We start from the raw sequence: 19,104 nt of genomic DNA, 5'->3' as shown, positions 1-19,104 counted from the left end.
ACCCTGTCAGTGCAATTTAGTTACCGGTCGTCTTCGTCTAGATCATGTAGCGATAGGCCCAGAAAATTTGCTGTTTCGACAGGTTGGGTCCAGAGGGAGAGGGGGGTTAGATGAGTGGGTTTGATAGGACATGTGAAAAGGTGGTTGGTATCGTATGGAGTTCTTTTCGGTGCTGAACATATGTTGGGGTCAATTCTGGGTAGATAGGAGTATAGTCTGCTACAGTATCCAGAACGTAATTATGCCAAATAATTACGCGGGTCTCTCGGGGTAGCTGCAGCACTTCATCTGCTATTGGTGGTGTTTGGACTCCGATTAAGGCATTCAGTGGTCGGGAATTTAGGAAGGTGGTAAGTGTCTCCAAATAAAATTCATTAAGCGTATGTCTAGACACTGTCCGGTCCAGTGGCTGTCGGTTCGTTTTGTCTTGCATCTCGTCGGAATAATTGAAGCGATGCCTCCTGACGTGCATGGGAGACGGCTCAGGTTCTAGCAGGTGTCTACATGGGTGCAGCCTACGGTACCACCCGAGTAGAATTTGCTGAGCATTTGAGTATTTGTTCCACATTATGTAGGTGTTGTAGGGGGGGCATCAGAAGATATCCCGTGGCTGTCCCGATTGTAGTGTTTTGGCATATCTGGAGCCACTGCGTATTACTAGTTCCAAGCAACCAGACAAACCAGACAGGCGCAGTATAGGTATTTTGTAACTAGCCTTAGAAAAAAAATTGCCTTTAATAGTGGTCGTTCCTCGGAAGGCAACAACAAACAACAAGAAGACGGTTTTCACAAATAGAAGGAAGAGCCCGGCAAACACCCAATAAAGGGTACAAGCGCCATTTATATATATAATTAAATAAATTCTCAATTGCGTATATTTTTTAGTTCAATTTATATTCCTACATTTCTAAAATTATCCTTTATGTTTATTTTTGTATACATAAAGAATTAATTGAATTTTACTAAAGTTGCATTCCATGCTAGTGGAATAAACGCCAGAATCCTTTGTTTAGGGTTAAACGATATTTTTTTATAGAAAATTTTTTGAACTAACAATTCTTGGTAGTTTTTTATTTGAACAGTCCGATATATTTATTTTAGCGTTTTCCATAAATTGAGTAAAAGAAGAAAATTAAAAAATGTTTAAATGAAAATGAAGATAAAAATAAAAAACCAAAAACAAAAACGATCAGTATCAGCCTGCGATGAAATGATCCTAACCAGAAACTTCACCGATCATTTGATTAGTATTCATATTTAGTCGCTTGGTTATAAATATAATTTTTGTTAATATACACTTTTAATACCCGTGCTCTTATTTGCATACATAAAATAATAAAATCTTATCAAATAGCAATACAGTTTACATATTTCGTGTTATTTTCTAGATTTTCGCTCAAGGAATGATTCATTTCGCATACGAGTATATATAACATTTATAATATTAAATTTGTTTTTAATGTCCTGCTTTTTCTTTTAATAAAATTAATCAAAGCTTATTAGCTCCGCTGTAGCTGGTTCTTCGGGTGCGGCTGGCGGTGCCGCCGGCTCCGGCTCCGATTGTGGTGGTGCCGGTGCAGCGGCAACTGCTTGTAACTGTATTTGTTGTTGTTGTTGTTGTTGCTGTTGATGCTGCTGTGTTGGTTGTTGTTGTTGTGGCGGTAATTGATGTGCCGTTTGTGGTGGCATTTGAACGCCTGTTTGTATGGGTTGATGATTTTGCAGTACGTTTTGCTGTTGTAGCATAACGTGAGCCAACTGCGAAGGATGCTGTTGTTGTTGCATATGTTGCTGTTGTTGTGGTTGCGGTGCTAATGATCCTAAAGCCGGATTCGGTGGTTGTTGAGCTAAAATGTAAATTAATTATAATTAAAAACTCTTCCAAGCGGTGAAATATCCAAATATTTTTATTATTTCAGAAAAAGCTAAGAGAAATGTGAATTTACTATCTGCAATGCTGCCACTTACCTTGCACAGCCGACATGCCGTCACTCATTTGCGGTCCACCTGGCATCATACCCTGCGGTGGCAGCGGCCCCTGCTGCAACATCATCCCTGGATGTTGATTTGGCTGATTTGGCAACACGCTTCCTGGCGCATACATCCCTGGCTGCATGGAACTTGGTCCCAAAGGAGGTGCTCCTGGCGCATTAATCATGCCGCCAGGTGCATTAAATTGAGCGCCACCGCCTGCGCTCATTGGTCCCGGTGAATTAGGATTAAAGGCGTAAGGATTATAAACATTATTCATTTGATGCGAAGGTGAACTTTGTGGGCCAGCCACAGCACCGGGTGGCATAAATGGGAAAGCGGTCTGACCCATGAGATATTGAGCTTTCTGCTGCTCTTGACGCAGTTGCATTTCGCGTTCCTGTTCCTGTATGCGTTGCAGTGCAAGCTGACGTTGATATTGCAAATATTCCTGCTTCTTCTTTCGCATTATCTCTAATTTCTGTGCCATCTGAATTTGTCGCTGGCGCTCTTGCTCCTCGGCAAGGCGACGCAGCTTCTCTACATGTTCCTGGCGCAGCACATCCAGTGCAGCACGCGAATCTTTGATTTGCGCCAATTTATCCTGCAGTTGTTCATACCACATTCGTTTGTCATCCATCTCTTTGATGTAGGAAAGTTGTTGCGAATGTAGCGAAGTTAAGTTCATGAAGAGTGTTTGCACCGAAGAATCGTTTGAAATACTACGACCGCGACTGGAGTTCGATTTCATGCGATTAACAAATATGTCCACCTGGGCGCGCATATTTGCCGCGAACTCGTCAATTTGTACCTCGTCAGCTAACTGAAGAAAAGTAAATATTATGACTTAGAAATATATATTTTTTTTTTTGTTGTACATATACAGGTAGATTCGGTAATTCACTTTCAAGTGAGTTTCATTCAGGCAATTGCTTTAAAATTCACTCAGAAGTGCATTACAGATCCAGCTCAATAATGACTAACAATCACCTTTGGCTGAGTTGGTGCCTGCTGTGGTTGTGGTGTTGGCATTGGACTTGGTGCCGATGGACTTGCCAATGGAGATTCGTTCACTTTGCGTTGCTCCCAGTAAGAGCGATTCAAGTATTTTGCCAAATCTGGATTTGTTTCCTCTTGCTGATATTCCTTCGGTGCTGGCGGTGCCTCAGGACTAGGCGAACGTTGTTGCAAACGATAAGCAGACAATGACTGAAATGATCGGAAAAAATACAAAAATATGCGCGTAAGTGCTTCGATTGTGACAAAACCCCTTTGTTTTTTGTTTCGGTTGCTCGATAAGATAAAGTTTGACTTACATGTTGTTGTTGTTGCTTCTTCTTTTCCTCGGCCTCTGATTGACTCAGCGCTAGAGCTAGCTGCAGCTCTTCTTCTTCTTTTAGTTCTTGCTCGCTTTTGCGCGGTGGTGTCTATAAGTAAAGTTCAATTACTAATTTCTGGTTCTTATAAGAAATCTTTTTTTGAAGTTCATGGCACACTCACACTCACCTGCACTTGCTGCGATAGTGAACTATTAAGATATTCCGCAGGCAAGTCACTTTCAGCGGCGCGCAGTGCTGGTTTTGAATTTGGTCGTTGCAGCAAAGTATAACAGCCGTCACATATACGTACCTATTTAAGAAAGCCGCAGTTTTAGTTGATAATAATAAAATGTATATATAAACTGCCATTACATACATCTTTTTCAATGCCAAATTTAGGCAGCGGACATTGCTTGGCCGAGCACTGCCCACAGAACACTTGTCCACAATTGCGGCAGTGATGTTTCCGATTGGTAAACGTAAACTCAACGCGACAACGGTGGCACACTTTACCATCCGCCCAAATTGGTGCCGTATCTGCAGTGAACATGGCGTCTGCTTCCTTTAGTTCTGGGAAGGTGTGCCCCTTAGCTTTTAATATGGTCATGGTATCCTAGAAAGAGAATTTAGGACTATTACTAAGTATTCGTATAGTTACATTTAAAATTAACTTCTTCATCCAAGCTTAACTCCGATTCGGAACTCATTTTTATATAAATTTATTATATTTTTTATCCAAACAAAAAACCCGCTCGACCGTGTTTGTTCGCAGCTCACTAATTGAATTAAGTTTCTATCAATATTTTTAACGCTACTCGCTTCATTCGCATAGTGCACAACGTTCGTTCATTTTACCCTTTACACTCGCTCATATCAACACTAACCTTTATTGCCTGATATTTCTCAGACGAACGAAAAGCATATGCCCATGTCTGCACCAGTTCCAACATTTTTTGACGCACATTCTCATGCGGTGTCTGCTCCAAGAAATTACTAAACATTTCACAATTCTCCTTGGTAAACACTTCGTCATGAACCGGTGCTCCGCAATTCTTTACAACACTCTCCAATACCAATAGTGCGTAGCAAGCAGAATGTGGATTGGGTGAATTCATTTTTTTCTTAATCGCAGCAAAGGCAGTTTTAGCCCTAAAATACACAGTGAAAAGAAATTAATTAATGCGCATTTAAATATGTGATAATTGCAGGAGGGGCATTATATATTTTGCACTTACATGACATCTTTTTGGTTAATTTCATCACAAATAAGTAAAATTGAAGGCCAGTCGGGCTCCAGTCGCAAATGGCTGGTAGCATTTTCTGTAATTCATAATTGGACAGTTAATAAAAAAAAGCTATAACTACAACTACATATAAATAAGGTGCAAATTATATTGCATTCGCAGCAGTGAAAATGTAGTTCGCTGACCCACCCGACTACAGTTTTGTCTTTCTTATCATTGCACTACGTTGGATGAGTCATTTGCGACACCTTTCATTTCACATTTTTATATTAGTAATTAACTTACCAAGATTTTTTTCAAAGCTTGACTTAAACATAATTATTTGTGCAAAATTTATACTTCTTCAATAAAAAAATTATTTCTGCTTTTGTTTCAGTGAAAATTGCCTTGTAGTTTTCTCTAACTTGACGTTTGTTGACGATGTTAAAATGACATTTGATAAATTGTAATAGATTGATAAGAGTAATGCCTTTTGGGTAGTTGCCATGCATGTAAAATTAGCAAATTTTAAAATTAGAAAACCTTAGGTGCAAGAATGATAGCAAAACATCAATTTATCGTAGATTTGAGTATGAGCATAATAAAAGGGAAATCTTTAGTCTAATGTAAAACGCTTTAAACGAAGAGGTTGTTAAGGGGAGATAAAGGGGTGTATCATCATCTTAAAACTGAAAACCGCACGCTCTGGAGGCTTATAGTTTTTAAATAATTTATTATTAAAGTCGGTGTTGCCAAACACCTCAAATACGAACGAAGTTGTTTGTAAATCTGCAGGATTTTTTGCTTTAATTTTGCTTTTTGCGTTAAAATCATTAAGCCAAAAATTAAAACATCATATGAGTGTAGTAAGGGCAGAGAACGTAAATTCATAAATATGAATATATGAATACCCAAGCTTAACTAATTAATTAATGAATAAATATGAATATATGAATATGAATTTACGTTCTCCGGTAAGGATACACAAAACTCCATCCCCATCATCAATACTGAACTGAAATACTTCAAGTTTGTTCATATTTTTATTTTCATTTGCAGGCATCCGGCAACCCTTTACTGTTGTCAATTCCAAAGAATTGTTATTCTCGTTTGAAATTGGAAAGTGATAATATTGGTAAATGCGTTTGCATTTAATTTTCATTTAAATATTTGGAATAAAAAAAATAAATAAATAATTGGCGCGTACACTTCTGTTAGGTGTTTGGCCGAGCTCCTCCTCCTATTTGTGGTGTGCGTCTTGATGTTGTTCCACAAATGGAGGGACCTACAGTTTCAAGCCGATTCCGAACGGCAGATATTTTTATGAGGAGCTTTTTCATGGCAGAAATACACTCGGAGGTTTGCCATTGCCTGCCGAGGGGCGACCGCTATTAGAAAAATGTTTTTATTAATTTTGCTTTCACCGAGATTCGAACTAACGACCTCTCTGTGAATTCCGAATGGTAATCACGCACCAACCCATTCGGCTACGGCGGTGGAATACAAATGTAAAATTAAGTAAAAGTACGCGTGTGAGTGTATAATTAGTGAATTTAAGTGAAGTTTAGAAAAAATATATTATTATAGTAAAGTTCCTGAGGGCACTTTGAAAACAAATAATTACTAAACTATTATTTCCGGAACAATTGGGAATTATAAAGGTTGTGCTTGAGCCACTCCCACAATCTCCACGAAGTTTCATTATAATTTGCCTAAAATTGCCCATGTTACCTTATACCAAACCCGACCCCAATACATTTTAAAAATATTTAGCTTGCCCTCAGATATGTATGTATATGATGAAGGGATTAATGTACGCAAGCTCTATTCGTGCTAAATAAATAGAGCGATTTTTTAAGGCTTAGTCTGAGTTTTCAAATCGTAAGCGTTGATTACATGCACCAAAAGTACCTGAAAAGGACTAACGATTACAAAATTTTAAAGTTGAATTCCCTTTGAAGTGATTCTCAATTTCAATGTAGTCTTTGTTTCTTGACAGAATATTGTACACAAATATGATAAAAAGGAGCCATTGTACCATTGGACCAGTGCATTATGAATCATTTATATCCCGCTCCTTACTCAAGGATGGGTCGGATCAAAGCAACATATAGTGATTAAGAGTTAACACATATTTTAATATTTCTAAATTTCTTTTAATAAGCCCCAACATTGAAGAAACTTTGCAAGTAACAAAGTCTACATATTAATTCATAATCTAAGATTAAACACAAATCTTTAATTTGGTATTTTTCGGATAAAATAACTCCCATTAGGGAATAGGTGAAAATTTAGCAAAGCGGTATGTTGTGGATTATATAATTGGCGCGTCTATTATAGCCGTGTAACCCACTGGTGTAATACACTTCTTAGCATAGAACACATTCTAAAGGACTGTCCCATCTCGAGCTACAGCAGCAATCTAACTATAATTCAGACTGCAGAAAGGAAGGTACGATGAAGGTACTAAGCGACCCCTTCAAAAAACACAACCTGTTGCATGCAACTAAACACGCTTGCGATGCAAAATGGTCCAGTAACCGAGCGCCCAAAATATATTTTATAAATTAATTTGCAAAGTATTAATTTAATAATAATAATCGTCGTGTACACCCTCTTTGGGTCCTCCTCCTATTTGTGGCGTGGGTCTTGAAGGTAAGTAATAAATAAATAAGCAAGGACAGAACAGAAGTCCGTATAAACGGCACCAATTAGGGCATCTTGATCCATTGCTGTAGTTATATAGGTTTTTAGTGAATAGGGCAAAATTAGCTTCTATGGACTGGGAGAATCTCCACTAGATACAAAAGATTTCACATTATCAAAAGATGTTTCGGTCACAAATCCCACGGCAGTCGGTTCTATGTTACCGGAGCGACTCGAATGTTTATCTGGCCAGTGACTGTCACTCCAGCAACATTCCCGTGATTGCACAGGAAATGTTTATGCTGCTACAACAGCAACAACAACAAAATTTCTCCTATATAAAATGATCAAAAAAGTTCTATTCTCATAGGAAAAAGTTGATTTAAAATTTTATATTGCATATTCTACATAATTTTTCTGGAATCGAAAATGAGCTAAAACTCAATCTGCGATAAGTTCTAAAAAAGATCCATTTTATCTATACTAATATTATAAAGAGGAAAACTTTGTTTGTTTGTTTGTTTGGTTGTAATGAATAGGCTTAAAAACTACTGGACCGATTTTAAAAATTCTTTCACCATTCGAAAGCTACATCATCCACGAGTAACATGGATTATATTTTATTTTGGAAATAGGGCTCGAGATAGAGACCAAAACGTGGACCCTAGAATGTGTTTGTACAATATGGATATCAAATTGAAGCTGTTGGTGAATGCTTTAGTACAGAGTATTTTTCATGCCGCTCCGTGACTGGGGTCTCGAGATATAGGTCAAAACGTGGACCCGGGTAACCTTTGGTTGTGTATGTACAATATGGGTATCCAATGAAATCTGTTGGTGAATGCTTTAGTACAGAGTATTTTTCATGCCGCTCCGTGACTGGGGTCTCGAGATATAGTTCAAAACGTGGACCCGGGTAACCTTTGGTTGTGTATGTACAATATGGGTATCAAATGAAAGCTGTTGATAAGTGCTTTAATACGGGGTAATTTTCATACCTATTGATGACTAGGGTCACGAAATATATGCCAAAACGTGGACCCGCCGTGTCTTTGAACCGAATTAAACCAAACTTACACACATTCTTAAGTAGGTATTGAAGATCATTTCCGTATAGTTTGAATACCTATTAGTAGATAGGGTCTCGAGATATAGGTCAAAACGTGGACCCGGGTAACCTTCGGACGTGTATGTTCAATATGGGTATCCAATGAAATCTGTTGGTGAATGCTTTAGTACAGAGTATTTTTCATGCCGCTCTGTGACTGGGGTCTCGAGATATAGTTCAAAACGTGGACCCGGGTAACCTTTGGTTGTGTATGTACAATATGGGTATCAAATGAAAGCTGTTGATAAGTGCTTTAATACGGGGTAATTTTCATACCTATTGATGACTAGGGTCTCGAGATATACGCCAAAACGTGGACCCGCCGTGTCTTTGTACCGAATTAAACCAAACTTACGCACATTGCTAAGTAAGTATTGAAAATAGGTTTCGTAAAGTTTGGTTGTAATTCGAAGCAGTGGCAACGGGTACAGCGTTCTTTTGAGCCAGCCATAATGTCGCTTACTTTTTTAACGCTTGGGGCGGAACTGAACTGTCAAATTGACAGTGTGAGTTACAATGTGTCAATATTTCTTACTGATTTGGATGCCATAAGGAAAAAACGTAAGTGCAACATGTAAAAATTGTTTGTGATTTTTTTTGGAGTGGATTTTGGAACAGTGAATAATTTCTTACGAAATTTGAGAATTTAATGTGAGATCCGAATGAAATTATGTGTTCGTGGAAAAAAAAATTTTTTTTCGTTTTTTTTTTTGAAAAATATAAATGGATAATGGTTAAAAAAGCTCTAATGCTTAATAAAACATATAAATTGAAACGAAAAATTCATGGATGATCAGGAAAAAAGACGATTGTTTCTTAGTTATTCATATGCGTTGATTTGAAATTTAAAAACAATCTTCTTTTTTCCTGATTTTCAATTTATATTTTATATTTACTCAAAAACAAATAGAAAAATAAAAAATATTGTTTATGCCAAAGCGCTTGAATAAAGAGTAAAGAAATAAATAATATGAAAATCATATATTTTCTGTTCTAAACCATATCTATTCTATTTTAGTGTGCCCAGCGAAGGGGGCCGGGTTTGCTAGTTATTAATATAAGGGGATTTAGCATTGCGAAGGCACTTGAAAGACCTAATGTGCCCATTTATGGATTCAGAGTATTTCTCTGCGTCCAACTTCCTCAATCCTATTTCTATTTCCTCCTCTAGTAAAATATGTTTACCCAGGTGTTTGTCCAGCTTTGCAATCAGTGCTGGGCACCATGGTTAGCGTCTTCATCTTCTTCCCTAAATAAACTACGACTTCATTGGAAAATATTCCTAAATTATGTAATAAGCTCTATCTTCAATCAAATCAATCTACAATGCCCTGCTAGAATTCCTGTGATGAATCTAAAATTATTCTTATTTAATTCCATTCAATCTGTAAATCGGTTTAATTCAAAGCCATCTGTCATTGATTTTGATTGCGATAAACTCGGAAGATTGTCCCAGTATGATTTTTTTTGTCTTTCCTCTACTGCCTGAATAAGAGAGGAGAGGTTACCCTTTCCTAGGTCACAAAATATGCATATGGAAGTCAATCCTGCCCTGTCTAATTTATCTGTCATTTCGTTCCCAGTAATTCCTTTGCGCACTGGAATCCATAAGATACGTACCTGGTTATTCTGGTTTCTGACCGAAACCAGCTTCTTTTACACAGGACAGGAAATTTTAGTCTTTAGGGTTCTTTATCAGCTCCATTAATTCTGGTTTTGCTTACGCACTCACCAACATGATTATTGAAATCATTTTCTGAGATGAAATAAAACACAAACACATTAAGTTGAAATTTTTTTTAACTCTTCTAATTTTATTTAACATTTCAGTGCAGATAAAAAATTTAATTAAACAACATTTTCACAATTATTTAACTATAACTACTCGCTTTCTTCAAATAAGGCAACACATTTTTCCACTTCTGTTCAAGAAAAAATCCTTAATGCATTCGTATAATTTAGAACTATGTATATCTACTACATGTATTCATAAACACATACAAACATATGGTATATAAATACAGTGCACTCGCGGTAACTCGAATAGCCGCTAAGTCGAACGACGTGCTAACTCGAACACATTTTTTTCCCTATTGACTAGTTTGTAACTCGAACAATATTAAAGCGCTATAACTCGAACAAAAAAACAAATTTATTTGTACACACATTCTTTTCAAACATGTACATTTTGTACATACATACATATGTAATAGTATATGTATATAAATTATATGTATACTAGTGTATTGTCCATATGAATATTTCGACGTTAATATCCCGTTAGTTTTCTGGGAACAACATCTTGCATTGACCAAATTGCTTTAAATTTGTCATTTGTAGTGTATCAGTGCATGTGAGTAATGGATCGTAAAAGGTTGAAGTGTTTAACATTAAAAGAGAGGGCTGAAGTCCTTAACAAAATTAAACGTGGATGTAGTGTTACTTCTCTAGCGAAGGAATATGGGGTAGCCAAGTCCACCATAAGTCTTATAAAAAAGAAAGACAAGGCAATTTTAAAAGCAGTAAACAACACGATTTTGGGTCCTGGGAAGAGGAGAACTTTAAAAGCTTTTGAGTTTCCTAAAATGAAAGCCGCTTTATACAAATGGTTTCTGTCCCAAAGAAAAAAGAATTACCCAATAAGTGGACTCATCTTGAAAGAACATAACATGAAAAACATAATTTACAGGTCGAATTTACGCTTTATGAAGTTAACAAATGGAATGGTGGTGCCGAATTTACCGACACAGAAGTAATAATTGAAACTAGTGATTCTGAGTCTGAGTTTAACAACACAACTGAGACATGTGAGCGGATATCATCTGATCAGGCAGTTAGCTCTATCAATAAGGTAATTCAGTGGGCCACAACTGAACAAGTAAGCCCCGCAAAGGTTAACACTCTTCAACATTGCTGCAGGCAAGAAAAGACAAACACACATTACAACTTTCTTCTCGGCCTAACTTTTCTGTTAAAGCTGACTTTTTTTGTGTAACTGACACAAAGACTGCCAAATATTTGATGAAAAATATTGAAACGAATTAATTATTTTAAACATATTCATGTTCATATCCATATGTAAATAAATAAATAAATTTAATTGAAAAAAATCGATATCGATGACTGTTTTTTTAACATAGCACACTCAATTGATAAGTCGAACAAATTCGATAAATCGAACAGCGCCTGTTTTAATTAGTTCGAGTTATCGCGAGTGCACTGTATATGTGTATGCAGAAGTAGACGCACGCAGTAAGTATGTAGGCACGAACGTCTTATCACACAAACGACACAAGTCTTCAAAGCACGAGCAACTTTTATATCTAAGTATTTGGGAATGCCGTAATTTGATACGCTGAAAGTTATTTTCTCATCATTGGTTCTAGTTTACAAGTTTCTTTCGAACTTTCACATTTTCACGTATTGCGTTCATGTAAAAGTCCTCCTGACGTATAATCGGAGTTCAAACAAACCCTTCATATGAGCAATGGTGCAAAAATAAAATGAAAAAAAAACACTTAATTTTACTAAGGAATGTTTTTGGAACTACTTTTAAAAAATAAACGACCCACGTAGACTTAAAAAAAAGTTAAATGTAGGCGACCGACAGGTGTTTTTTTGCCACAAGTTTTTTTGACACTGACTATTATTAGGACTGTTCATGTAAAAATTATCCAGTAACTTGCAAGTAACTTAATTTCCGAGAATCCGCTGTCAAAGAGAAAAATTTCAAAAAAAGTACATGAACGTAAAACAGTTGATTAAATTGTTTATCAGTTCAGCTACCTCATATCAAATTAAAAAAATAAAAATAAAGCAGATACGATGCAAAATAACGATCTTAGCATCGCTTGATTTTATTTTGCCCACAATAATTTGTTCCATTTCATTACCGCTGTCGGATGAAGAACATTTCATTAACAATTGTAGTGTAATCGTCATCACAGATGTCTTCATATATTCCTTGGCTCCGTCTATGTATGCATGTATGTATATAAATATATTGCAAGAAGAACAAGCATAAATCGCAAAAAGATACCTTCAATGCTTTTCATTTGTATTTCGGAAACTGCAGCATTGGTGGCTTGAGGCTGTGGCTAGGCAGTATGCACCTCCATATCATTGACCGATTCTTATTTAATATTTGCCTTCAAATAAACTTTATAAATTGTGTATGCTTTTATATCTATTTACTTACACTCTCCATTTGAGTCACCATATTTTTGAAATTTACAACTTTGATCCTATTCGCAAATTTGAATTCGTGTTCATTTTTACTTTACGATCAGTTCCTTTTCTCATTTGCAAATTCGTACAAGTAAAAAGCGATCCAGTAAAAACTTGTGGCTTCCCCTCAAAATGAAATGCCATTTTGCTCTCTCACTTTCCCCTACTTTGCAAGTTTTTTTGGCTACATGAACACCAAAACTTGATAACAAATTATTTGCCTCACGCACAGAACTTTTTTGTTAAAATACGCTACACGAAATGCATCGCTTTATAATTGAAAATAGAAAACTAACTTTCAAAGGCCCAGCTGTGCTTTTGCAAAATGTACGATTATTTATTGAACAGAAGTTCATGACGGGACACATTTTCATCTTGGCGGCTATTTTAAAAACAAAGTATATTATAATATTTTTCATTGGTTTGCCTTTGAATGCCACTCAAAATGTATAACATTTCCTACATTTCCGTCCCCTTTTTCCATTAAAATTTTGTTTGCCGATCAACCAAGGACTGCGATATTTTGGTGAAAATCAAAAAACTACACCAATGATTTGAGAGCGAGAAAATTATGAAGAGCGATAGAACAAGCAACGAATTTGCTCAACAGCACTGCTTTTGGGATTCACATCCTTTTATTGAACAAAATAGCATTTAATTGTGGAAAATATTAAAATGGAAAGAAAAAAAAATTATTTAATAAATATCACGTAAACTAGAACCAATCTAAATAACTTTTCGCTTTTCAGATAGAAACCAGCGCACGGGTTTCTGTATGCTTGTGCTAAGTATGATAATTTTTCTCTCTCTTCATTCTTATTCAATATTTACGTTGGTACGTTGGGTAAATGTTATAAATATATGTAAGTATATTTGTAAAAATTTATTTAACTTAAATTTTACGTAAATTTAAAAACTATAATATTATCACAAATATGTTTTGTTTCGTTCATATTATTTAAGTATTTAGTGCATTTGTAAATATTTATAACAATATGAGTTTAAAAGCTTTTGATGCAGTTTTAGCTACTAAATAGTTAATAATGTATGTTGTTTGTATTGCATATGTGCGTATGTTTATCTGATTGGCTTGGAATATGAGTTGCATATTCCTACAGGCACCATTTTTTAGAATATCGTTTCAAGTTTTAACTAATTTTTGGCTAGTTCGACAATATTTTTTACATATATTGACGTTATTTTGACTTTTTAAATATTACTTAATTAACTTTACTAATTTTAAACCTTACATAAGACCCCGATAACGTATCTATTTATGTTCCATAAAATAAATTGATATATTTATGTACATATGTATACTCTTAAATATGTAATTTTTTCTTTTATAATTCTACAGTATATTCATAAAAACAAAGTTTACGCTCGAACCTTACGCTTAAGCAAAATGTAAGCTAATCCTTTAAAAACCGACAACTGCAAAATCATAGCCAATATATTCATTCCGAAATTTCCGTTCTCCATGCCGAAACTGCGTAGCACTGTGTTGGCGTTTCTGTGAAAAAAGAAATCAAATGATGAAATTGATTAATACTAGTATATGTTTATATATGCATATGTATATACATATATTAAAATATTTAAATATAGATACATATATTTTTTACATCAATCGAAGCTGGACTCTTGCCGATCTTTCTTTTCAAAGCTACTAATTTTAATGTGACGACTGAATTGCATCAGATTTAAGTAGGCCGTAAAAAGAAATATAAGAAATGTGGAATGTAGGGATAAAAATGGAATGTAAGGATTCTAAAAACTCATTACTCGCGTAATCCAACGAAAGCTGTACAATTACAGAGAATTTTCCAGTTTTTCATTGCAACCCAAACAAAAGTATTGGGTGTTTTTTAGCTCCATAAGAAATATAAATATCGATAATTATGGTTTGACTGACAGCTGAGAATGGAAAACTGTGTTGATATTTTTGTTCAGTAATGTTTGGCCGCCCTAACTGAATGGGTTGGCCCATGACTACCCTTCGGAAATCGGAGTACTTAGGTTCGAGTCTCCGTGAAACACCAAAATGAAGAAAATGTTTTTTCTATTATAATAGCCGTCGCCCATCGGCAAGCAATGGCAAACCTCCGGGTGTATTTGTGCCATAAAGAAGTTCCTCATAAAAAAATATCTGCCGTTCGGAGTCGGCTCAAAATTTTAGGTTCCTCCATTCCGTCGGACCATAAAGCGCACCAAACAGTCACACGTTGAGGATAGAGAAGCTTTTCAACAATAACTCTTGGACTTTCTGAGCGCCCGATCCGACAATTTTGCTTGTTGACGAAGCCGACGAGTTGGAAATGGGTCTCATCACTCAAGAAGATTTTTCGATGGAATTCCGGATCATTTTCAGGCATTTCAACGACCCAATCAGCGAAAACAAGACGTTGTTGATGATCAGCCGGCTTGAGTGCTTGTGTTAACTGGACTTTATAAGCCTTAAGACCCAAATATTTATGCCATATACCGAGTAATGACGTTTGACGAATGCCTAATTCCAAAGAACGACGAGGAATGGACCAACCTGGGTTTTCTTCAACACTTTCGGCTACAACAGCAATATTTTCGGCTGTTCTTAAACGACGTGCACGGGTTTTATACTTCACATCACTAACTTGACCCAACAGCTCGAATTTTTTCACTAATTTCTGTATTGCGGTCCGACAAGGTGCTTCACGAGCACCCAAAAATGTTCGAGTTTTACGAACCGTCTCTGCCAAATTTTCACCATTTTTATAGTGATTATAATTTTAATAATTTCAGTGCGTTGTTTAAGCGTGTATCGTTCCATTTTTATTAATGGCGTAGTTTCTATTGTCATGTATCAAAAAATGACAGCTTCAAAAGTGGCATCTACCGAAATAGCGGACTATTCAAAATAACACCTGTTATTGGAAAACCCTTTATAATGTTTGACAAGTTATCATGGATCTTTGAACGCCAGAAAAATGCTTACAAATTGTGTAAATTTCCTTTGAAAAAGTAAATCTGCGATTCATCGTCATTCTCAACTTAACTTTTGCTTAAGGATCTTGATTTATGTCCCTATAAAATACAGTTCGTGCAAGAATTGCAGCCAAATGGCCATCTTCTTTGCTAATTGGTTAGATTTGGTATTCAGATTTATTGGAAAATGTAGTCAAAATATGGAATTATCGAAAGAACCTTGTAACTCGTTTGCATGGCATTAATAAGCTGGATATATATTCAAAAAATAAAAGCCATGAAAATGTCTTTTTTTCCTTGTTCGCTTCTCTTGGGAGCATAGGGCCTCAACAAGACTTGTCTTGCATTGATTTCGTTAATCTATTTGATATCTCACAGCGTAGGTGATTGCCTGCCGAAATTGTCTACCAGATTATAATAAAAAAATTCATTTCAGCAATAAGTCTATTTTGTGTTATCATTTTAAGTTCTCAAGTTCTTAAAAAACACCCGATATTATGAAGACCCTCCACTACAGGTATATAGTGCTTAATTACAGTACAATGATGCATACTCAAGTGCCCGAATCAACTGGTCGTCCAATCAGTCATTGGCTATAAAACCGACAGCAAGGAATTAATCAGTGTCAACCACCGTAGCCAAATGGGTTCGTGCGTGAAAAACCAAACGATAAAAAAAGTTTTTTTCTAATAGCTGTTCGGCGCCCACTTTGGATAAATTCTGATATCTCGATAATGACTTAACAAAACTTGCCTTGGCGCATGATAAAAGCCTCGCCCACTTTTTATATGTTAAGACTAAATTTCCATCCGTCCCTCTGTTGTTCCAATCTATAACTCTAATTGTCTATGATTCCAAAAATTAACAGCCAGCTCGAAGTAATTTCTAGTAAAATGTACTCGGGTGTGCATCCTTTTCTAAGCAAACCAAAATGTTTCCTCTTTTACTTGTTTATTACTCTAATTATAAGCAGTACAATTCAATACTCTTTTTTTTATTATTTAATTTGAAAAATCAATGTGTAGTGGTAACTTTTGGGATAGTTGTTCAAATTTTTTTAACTATGCTAGCCTTCGTTATTGGTTTCACAAAAATTAGTTCTTTCTTAAATTCAAATGTAGGTATGTAGGAACAAAATATTTACTCACTTGAAATGGCAATACATGACATCTATCGGGCACACAATATTCCCTCTGTTATTCGAATATATCGCCAATACCATACCCTCCAGGGCATAACGAATCGGCGAGAAATACGAAAGCATACGCATTAAGCGGGACATGTGCGTGAGTAGTATGAGAAATCCGGAAAAGATCAACATGAAGCTGCTCAATACAGCGCCAAAAAATGTGCCATTCTGTAAAGAAAAATATTGTGTCACAAAGTCATAACGGTAGTTACAAGGTGGTGCCAAATATGTAATTTAACATTAATTTAATATATAAAGCTTTCCATCAATAAAACAAATACAGAAAAGCGAATAAAAAATAAATATACATACTTGTAATAAACTTCTCAAACCAATAAGGTGATGTAATGAATTGTGTAAAGAAAATCAACATTATCAGAACTCTTATCTCACGGAATTTTATTAGAACCAGAAATAGCTGAATGGAAATAAATCCTCTTCAAACAATGTTTTAAGACTACTACTAGCCGCAGCCCGTCACATTTTTTGCGCTTAATGACATATTATTTATAAAGGGTGGTCCAAATAGAAGTTAAAAATATATTAAGAAAAATTTGTTTGTATATTATGATTCTATTAAAAATATAAAAGTATTCCTGGGACGCCGCAGCCAATGCCCACTGTTGACATGAAACATCAAATGATTGGTAAACAGTCAATGGCAAACCTCTGAGTATGTTTCAGCCATTAAAAAAACTTCTCATAAAAATCATCAGTCGTTCGGAAGGCCATACCACTGTAAGTCCCACAATTTGTAGGACAACATCAAATAATCCCGAAAAATTGTGTAGGGGGAACATGTTGGTCTAATTGTTTGCTGGATTGTATGGCATGTCACATTATTCTGCTAAAAATCAAGGATTGCCTAAGCTAATATTTTTAATTTCATTCGACAATAAGTTGGTAATCAATTATCGTAAGAATTAACAGCTGGAGTGAACAACCACATGAATAAAGCTGCATGAATCTCTGGATGCTTACGCAATCTAATATGGCGAAATAAGCATCTAAGCTTAAAAGGCAATTCCGATCGACCAGTTCTCATCTATGCTGTTGAAACCCGAGCAGATACAACTGCAGCACAACAAGCAATGAAGAATGTTGGGATGGCGAGATTGCGACCAATCACAGGACGTACTCGTAGAGTTCTTATGCGGAACAGAGAGATTAGAGGTATACGCAACACGCAAGACATTGTTAGGTGGAGCCGAATACGAAGAAGGGAATGGGAACATCACGTGCTACACTTGCCCGAAAATAGATTGGCTAAATCCGTAATAACGGGAAAGCCGATGACTTCGAGGCCAACCGGGCGCCCTCGCAAACGCTGGAATGGCTTTTTGACATTCATCTCTATCAATAACAAATATTTTTTTTTTTTTAATACAACATAATCTAAACAAATTGTATCTCTTGTACAAAAATTGTTGACGAACAGGATTTAATCCTATAATAAAGAAGAAGAAGAAAAAGTTGGTAATCATACCTCAGTGCGAAGGCATCGGCCATCATGTAAGCGTCTTCCAACTTGAAAATTTTATCTTGTTAAGGGGTTAGGTGGGTTTGAAAATTTCAAAAAATCGATTTTTTTTGTCTTATTAAATAGTATAATATGTTTAAAATATTCTCCTAAAATTTCAAATTGATCCGAGTAAAATTCTACGAGATAGACCCTTCACAAGTTCCGCCCATCAGGCCATGTCAGTGCAGCGTTTCGTTCGTTTACAACTTTAAACGCGTTTATCTCAAGACTCGATTTTTTAAGTCGGTGGACACGATTTCTCGAAAAGTTATGAAGCGATTTTGTTCAAATTTTGCACACATCTTTGGAATAACATTCTCAAGTTATTGAACGAAGGATTTTTTTTTTTATTACAACTAATTTTTTCGAGCCAACACATGACGAAAATTTGACCAAAAAATGTGTTTTTTTGTTCAAAGTCTGTCAAAAATTCAAATTAAATTTTTTTTGTTTTCCTTCGTCCAGTAACGAGATTTATCCATGTACTAACGAAATATTTTTGGTTTTTTGATTTTAGATGAACCAATAATGAGTTATGCTGTCCACGGCAAGAGCATTTTTTTGTGAGACGTTAAGGAAGAGTTTTCGGAATTTTTAAATAAAAATTTCACAAAATACTATTTAAATATGTATCTTTGACATGCTGAATTGTTTAAATAAAATATATGATTGTATATATTAAAAAAAAATAGTAAAAATACCCTTTTTTTGAACCTTTGTAACCCGTAACCCCTTAACAAAACACGCTGAGTTGAAAATATGTCAATTCAGAAAAAATGGGTTTTTGGCCATTTAAACCCATCTACTGAGACGTAACAGCAAAAGAAATATCGGATTTTTTTTTTCTAACTGCATGAGAACTATCGATATCGATAGCTATGGTTTGATAGCTGAGAATGGCAAATGGTGTTGACATTTCTGTTCAGTAAGGTTTG

At 35.7% G+C, this 19,104-nt stretch overlaps 2 protein-coding genes across 8 annotated transcripts in view; both read right to left on the bottom strand.

Moving 5' to 3' along the window:
• Positions 1 to 857: 857 nt before the first annotated feature.
• On the bottom strand, positions 858 to 4,961 carry LOC129248136 (hepatocyte growth factor-regulated tyrosine kinase substrate). Of its 3 annotated transcripts, none has more exons than XM_054887583.1 (9): positions 4,820 to 4,961; positions 4,526 to 4,610; positions 4,175 to 4,439; positions 3,667 to 3,903; positions 3,472 to 3,600; positions 3,288 to 3,398; positions 2,962 to 3,180; positions 1,969 to 2,794; positions 858 to 1,820 (listed from the first exon to the last, which is right to left on the bottom strand). In XM_054887583.1, the coding sequence occupies exons 1-9, from the start codon at positions 4,848 to 4,850 to the stop codon at positions 1,486 to 1,488; spliced, it is 2,238 nt and encodes a 745-aa protein (XP_054743558.1). In that variant the 5' UTR covers positions 4,851 to 4,961; the 3' UTR covers positions 858 to 1,485. The 3 variants fall into 3 exon arrangements, with proteins under 3 accessions (XP_054743558.1, XP_054743556.1, XP_054743557.1); XM_054887581.1 differs by having other exon boundaries at positions 858 to 1,847; positions 4,820 to 4,960; XM_054887582.1 differs by having other exon boundaries at positions 858 to 1,847; positions 3,478 to 3,600; positions 4,820 to 4,960.
• An 8,311-nt stretch (positions 4,962 to 13,272) lies between these two features.
• LOC129247053 (ATP-binding cassette sub-family G member 1) overlaps positions 13,273 to 19,104 on the bottom strand; it is a 107,670-nt gene continuing 101,838 nt past the window's right edge. For all 5 annotated transcript variants that reach the window (XM_054885927.1, XM_054885930.1, XM_054885928.1 and 2 more), the window contains exons 11-12: positions 16,607 to 16,815; positions 13,273 to 14,007 (exon numbers count right to left, since the gene is read on the bottom strand). In XM_054885927.1, coding sequence (XP_054741902.1) covers positions 13,872 to 14,007; positions 16,607 to 16,815 — 345 coding nt within the window. In that variant the 3' untranslated portion in view covers positions 13,273 to 13,871. The remainder of the gene's footprint in view (positions 14,008 to 16,606; positions 16,816 to 19,104) is intronic.

This window comes from Anastrepha obliqua, chromosome 5, assembly GCF_027943255.1.
Source record: "Anastrepha obliqua isolate idAnaObli1 chromosome 5, idAnaObli1_1.0, whole genome shotgun sequence".
Classification (NCBI taxonomy): Eukaryota; Metazoa; Arthropoda; class Insecta; order Diptera; family Tephritidae; genus Anastrepha; species Anastrepha obliqua.
Note: the sequence above shows the minus strand (reverse complement) of the source record. Positions and strands in the feature narration are given on the sequence as shown.